This window comes from Galeopterus variegatus, unplaced genomic scaffold, assembly GCF_000696425.1.
Source record: "Galeopterus variegatus unplaced genomic scaffold, G_variegatus-3.0.2 Scaffold780, whole genome shotgun sequence".
Taxonomy (NCBI): Eukaryota; Metazoa; Chordata; class Mammalia; order Dermoptera; family Cynocephalidae; genus Galeopterus; species Galeopterus variegatus.
In genome coordinates this window covers 71,084-77,337 of record NW_007726891.1, presented here as the reverse complement: position 1 = coordinate 77,337, position 6,254 = coordinate 71,084, and the positions used below count along the sequence as shown (strand labels likewise).

The 6,254-nt window shown below is 33.7% G+C and overlaps 1 protein-coding gene across 1 annotated transcript in view; it reads right to left on the bottom strand.

Moving 5' to 3' along the window:
* Window positions 1-3,100: 3,100 nt before the first annotated feature.
* PANK3 (pantothenate kinase 3) overlaps window positions 3,101-6,254 on the bottom strand; it is a 16,431-nt gene continuing 13,277 nt past the window's right edge. The window contains exon 6 of the mRNA XM_008572400.1: window positions 3,101-5,330. Coding sequence (XP_008570622.1) covers window positions 5,280-5,330 — 51 coding nt within the window. The 3' untranslated portion in view covers window positions 3,101-5,279. The remainder of the gene's footprint in view (window positions 5,331-6,254) is intronic.

Here is a 6,254-nt window from a genome sequence, read left to right as displayed (position 1 = left end):
TTAATCTCAATTTATGATGGGTTGGATGGAACACCATCGTAAGTCAAGGATCATCAGAATTCCAACATCTATGAACTTAGTGGGATGTTTTCTTTTTGAACAATGGAAAAGTAATAATGCCCATATGATTTTGAAGTTAACACAGTAAAAATTCCAGATGCCGGGGCCTGCTTGTGGCTCACTCGGGATAGTGTGCTGCTGCTAACACCAAGGCCACGGGTTTGGATCCCATATAGGGATGGCCGGTTAGCTCACTGGGTGAGCATGGTGCTGACAACACCAAGTCAAGGGTTAAGATCCCCTTACCAGTCATCTTTTAAAAAAAAAAAAAAAAAAAAAAAAAAAAAATTCCAGATGCCTTTACAGATTAAAGTACACATACACACTTTTATACATACATGCACACACGCGCACACACACACGCACACACAAACACACACACACACACCCTTCATATAACTTTAAGGTGTATTTACTTGGCCATTTCAGGCAATAACAATATTATAAGAATAACTAATACCATTCTGTTGGCTTGATGAGATTCCAAAACCTAGTACCTATTAACATATACCAATAAAAATTATACAATAATTACAAAAATATTATAAGCACTAAATATTAACTCCAAAACATGACACCAAATATCTGAAAAAATTATTTCAATCATCCCCAATACTGACTTGACATCTAAGGATCTTGATAATTGAGTCATTTTTCCCATTGTAACAACCAATTCCCTTATTCTACAAATAAAGAAAATAACATTCGAAGGTTAGACCAGTAACCAGCACTATTTCTAATACAATACCAAATTATGACTGCATGTCCACTGAATACACAAGATAGATGATGCAAACAATAGGGCCTGCTTTAAGAAAATGTGAACTTTTTGCAAGTAGAACTTACTCAAAATTTAGATATGGCAGAAAAGCTGGGATGATTCACACCATCATTATTTTAGAGGGGCTATTAAAATACTTTAAAGAAAAAAAATTACTCACTTTTTTTGGGTTTTTACTGATTATTACTAGGCCCTGTAAAAAATATAAGACAACTACCTACCGCTTTCTTAAATATTGAAAATGGAGCTGGCTGGTTAGCTCAGTTGGATACAGTGTGGTGCTACGGATAACACCGAGGTCCAGGGTTCCATCCCTGTACCATCCAGCCGCCAAAAAGAAAAAGAAAAAAAATTGAAAACAGGCAGTAATATAGATAAAGCACATTATTTTCTGAGATTATCTGATAATAGAAAGTAAGTTGGCTGAATTCCTTCAGTATTAGAATAAAACACAAGCTTATTTGGAAATAGGACATCATTGACATTTCCTGGCAAATCACCTTAAAGAAGGTTAACGAGTATTATTTTAAAAAGGCAATGTAGGGCCGGCCCGTGGCTCACTCAGGAGAGTGCGGTGCTGATAACACCAAGGCCATGGGTTCGGATCCCATATAGGGATGGCCGGTTCGCTCACTTGGGAGAGCGTGGTGCTGACAATACCAAGTCAAGGGTTAAGATCCCCTTACCGGTCATCTTTTAAAAAAAAAAAGGCAATGTATTTCTAATTTTTCATTTTTTTTAAAAACACACACCACAGTAAGTAAAATGCAAAACAATATACATTTTCATTATCCTTTATCAGTTTTTACACGGCTTTAAAGGAAAAAGAATTTCTAAACTACATTTTCAAATGTATTAGACTAAAAGGCATAAAGTGCTTAAGAGAAAAAAGATACAACTACACAGAATATGAAAAAATTTTGCTTATAACAAGCAGAGTGGTTATAAAGGACATTTGGAAACTATTGCCTCACAAAGCTTCCACCCAAGAATGCAAACTTTAAAATCAAGGCAAGATATGATGGACTGCTCTTTGAAGGCAAGAATACCACTGGAAAAAAAGAGGAAAACCTTTTCATTTTGAGTTGCACCAGTCTGCTTACAGAAATGGTCTTTTGGAAACTGGTATTTATAATCACATGTGCACTCTAAGGTTAAAAAACTCAGGCATTTTTTAAAGAGTCTAATATCTGACAAATAATCTGAACCTCTTGATGAGTTTTCAATTATCATGTATATTATTGGCAATGGCATTGATTTTACCCAAACTAAGAGTTTACCTAATTTTCCATCTATTTTAAATTAGAGTAGCTGAGTAAGGAATTGCCATGTTAACTAACATGGCAAGTCTACTAATATTTTGTCTTTGGAGAAGTCTGGGTATCGAACTAAAAGCCATTAGAAAACTCTCTAGTGAAAATGCACACTTTTTGGGGGGAAGTGGTAGTGGTGGGAAGTTCTAAATCTCATTTCTTTACCAAGTCCCAAAGCAAATTGACAGTGCCCTTGCATTTGAAAAAAAGGGAAGGAAAAAAAAGAAAAAGTCAGATTGGCTAGTTAGCTCACTTGGTTAAAGGATGGTGTTGGTAACAACAAGGTCAAGGGTTTGGATCCCCCTACCAGCCAGCAGCAAAAAAAATAAAAAAGAAAATTAAGTCCAAAAGTTATAGAGAAGATTCTCTTGTGTGTACAGAAGTCAACACCAAATTTAAAAAGGTCTCTTTTTAATCCTTTTAAATTTGTTGCTCAAAGTTCAATTTGAATTTTAGAAATTAAGTCACTGGAATCATCAAATTAGCTCCAGTTAAGGAAATATGTGTTTTGCAGATTGATTCAGAACTGTCAGGATATTCTTGGGCAACTTTATTAGTATCACTGGAAAAATTATATACACTATAATGAGATGATAGGATGCTAATGTAAGACATTTCTGGAATGGTCAGAAGTACAGCTTGTTTGTGTAAAATAATCTAGCCCAAATAAGCTATTTCTTATCCCTCTCTATTTAAAAAATAAGGTTCCAATTTTTCCTTCTCAAACATTCTTTTAAAAGCCCATATTCAGAATGTTTTCATGGACACAATAGTGTTCATTTTTAAGAGGTAGTTCTAGAACTGCGCTGTCCAATACAGCAGCCACTACCCATATGTGGCTACTGAGAATCTGAAATGTGGTTAGTCAGAATAGAGATGTGCTGGAAAATATAAACTGGTTTTGAAGACTAAGCACACACACAAAAAAACAGATAAAAGTATATAATTAAATATCATGTGTTTCTTTTTACTTTTTTAATGTACTTAACTAGAAAATGTAAAATACACGCGTAGTTTACATTGTATTTCTATTAGACAGCACTGTTCAAGAATATAGAGCTTAGAAGCATTATGTTGACTGACATTAGAACCAAACCTATTTACCACAGCATGCTTAAAGGGAATTTCTTGAGATCATAATAAAAAATTAGAATTTTGGCAGCCCTCATTACAATTCTGTGTTCGTATTATTACTCCAGCAATTCTAGATTACAATTACATAAAGGAAAAGCTAAGAGTAATAGTAGTGAGATGGTTGTTTACTTTACAGGCAGATCATTTTAGTTTCAAAGGATAAATATATAAATCATAGTTCCATATTAACCACAGTGATCAAATTAATAGACTTCGACCAAAATTCCATTTTTTCCTTAATGACTGTCCTAAACCTAAAGTTGCTAATGTACAGAATTTGCCACAAGTATAAAACTTGTACTTACTTTTATTCGATAAGATTCTTACCTGTACAGATGCCTAAACAAGAAACTTTTAAAATAAATTGAACCAATGGCATTTGGGCTGAAATACCTAGTGATTACAATGAAAACCTTAAAGCAAGAAACATGAAGTCACTGTAAATTGTTAAAATGGCTACTGAATGACAAAAATTCAAATTTCCAAATAGCCTAAATTCTAAAAAATTAACTTTACATGCTTTCCTCCCTAAATACTCACTTTTATTATTCATATGTTCATGTCTTTAGGTTAAAAAAAAAAAAAGAATTTTAAACAACTGAGCACAAAATTTGAAAACTACATGTAGAAATGTCTTTATTGAGCACCTCTTGATGGTCTACTGAAAATTGCTCTCTATTGAGCAAAATTGTGGTCTGTAAAAACATATAGTAATACTTCCTTTGTGTAATGTAAACAATTTTTAAGTTCTTCAAAGTATATCCAGATTTATTGGTAATTTAAAGAGGCGAATACCCACCCACTCTTTCTACTTCTGAAACCTTAAGCCAACAGATTTGAACAACTTCACGGAACTACTGAACCTCCAAAATGATACTGCCAATGTTAAAATGCAAAGAATTTTATAACATTGTAAAAAATAAATACAAAATAGGGAATAAATTCCAAGGCAAAAGGATTTACAAATTTTGGAACTATAATGCTCTTATTACCAGAATGTACAAAACACTGATTCTTTTATAATTTTGCAGTACTCACAAATGCTCACAGTTTCGAAACAACTCATCTTTTAGATTTCCATAATGTCCACTTAGAATAAATGTGATTTTGCTGTTATTGTTCATAATAGAATAAAAATCTTTAGTTTCGATAGAATAAAAATCTTTAGCTTTGATGGTTCAGATGTAATAAAAAGAAACAACTAAGTTTGCGCCTTAGAGAGAAATACGGTAAAGAAAAAGCACAGAACTTTATCAATACACTCAAACCATATTCCACTAGAATAGTCTTAGGACCTTATTAGACAGATTCCCAAATCCATAACTAAGCCTCCAATCAGGCTAAAATTTAACAACAGTATTTCAATTAAATAATGGTATTTGAGAAGAGTTGTACCCTCAGGGGAAAAGATCACATAAACATGCTTTTCTTGGTGGGGAGGAGCGTATATTAGAAAAACTGCAGTAATCAGATTGCCTTAACATTTCTAAAATCACATAAAAAATCATCTTTGATTACCATTTCAATAATTTTTGATATGGGATATGTTACTGTCTGCTTACTAGTAACCAAAACACACATAAAACAGACTTATAACAAATATTCGGAATCAATTATTTTCATAAGCTAAACAAACATTTCTGAGACTTTAAGATTTGTTTTTGAGCATACAGTACTGCAATGTTGGCTACATAAAATAAATAGAAAATCTTTTTTGAGAGGAAGCTCAACAATCAGAGGCTGTATTGCATTTAAAGATTTAACACTGGCTATATACAGAAGGAAAAGCATTTCGATTAGAAATACTTCATGTTACTGAGCTTTCTCTTTTAATATGGCAACATTCAGCAGCTTACCATTCTGAGATTTAAAAACAATAGGAATAGTGCTACTTTTTTATCCTTTGGTTCCCAGTGACAACGCAGTAATAATGCCTTGCTTCAGTTCCTCTTGGATGACATTTATTAGCAGCGAGAGATCTGCTCGATTGCTTAGCTGAAATTTGGCAGTCCAAGAAGTGCACCAACTGCTCCAAAGTATCCCTGTGTAATTTTTAAGAAATTGTTAATGTATTGTAGCTTTTAAATCACCATACAATATTAACTACTTCGTAAGAACACACATTTATGTATGATCTATTTATTTATTCAATAACATTCATTTGAAAATCTACCAATTTCCATGTTGTAAAAATTTTTCTTATACTGTGTTCTCCTATGCACACACACACCCACCCACCCACCCACCCACCCTTGAAATATGTATTTTTCAAGTATGGCTTTTAGGCACTAAAGCTTCCAGGACTATTATACCAGTTCTGTGCCCTCTCCCTGCTACTCAATAACCTAATTAACTTCCCGTGGCTCTGTGACATTCTCACCACATGCTTGGTGGACCTGCACAAGAGCACACAATTCTGATCTGTACCAGTACAGCAGCACAATGAGGTACAGAAGCTTATGACAGCAGAAAAATACTTTGAAACTGCATAATTCATAATATTATACTATTTGACTTTGACTTTTAACAAAATGATTCAAGTTAAGTTTACTTGATCCAAAATATTACGTGAACTAATAATTGCTCAGATCAGAATTTAACTGGATGTAGGAATGAACAGAAAAAAAACCGTAAGCAATGAACTTCAAATGCTAACAGTGATTTCTTCTGGAGGTGGAGGTAGGGTTGTGGTGAGAGAATTATGGAGAATTCTCATGACTAAATTATTTGTTTTTGGATTTGTTCACATTTAACAATTGTAATCTTGGGGAGTGGGGGGAGTGATAACAACAACAAAGAAACAAAACAACTTAAAAAAATATCCACTAAATACACAAGCAGCCCCAGGTATCTGAGGAGCTCAGACTTCATATTGCTCTCTCTCGGTCAGAACTGTGTAATTCTAATCTTAATGGGGGCTGGCTGGTTAGCTCAGTTGTTTAGAATGTGGTGTTTTAACCGTACTG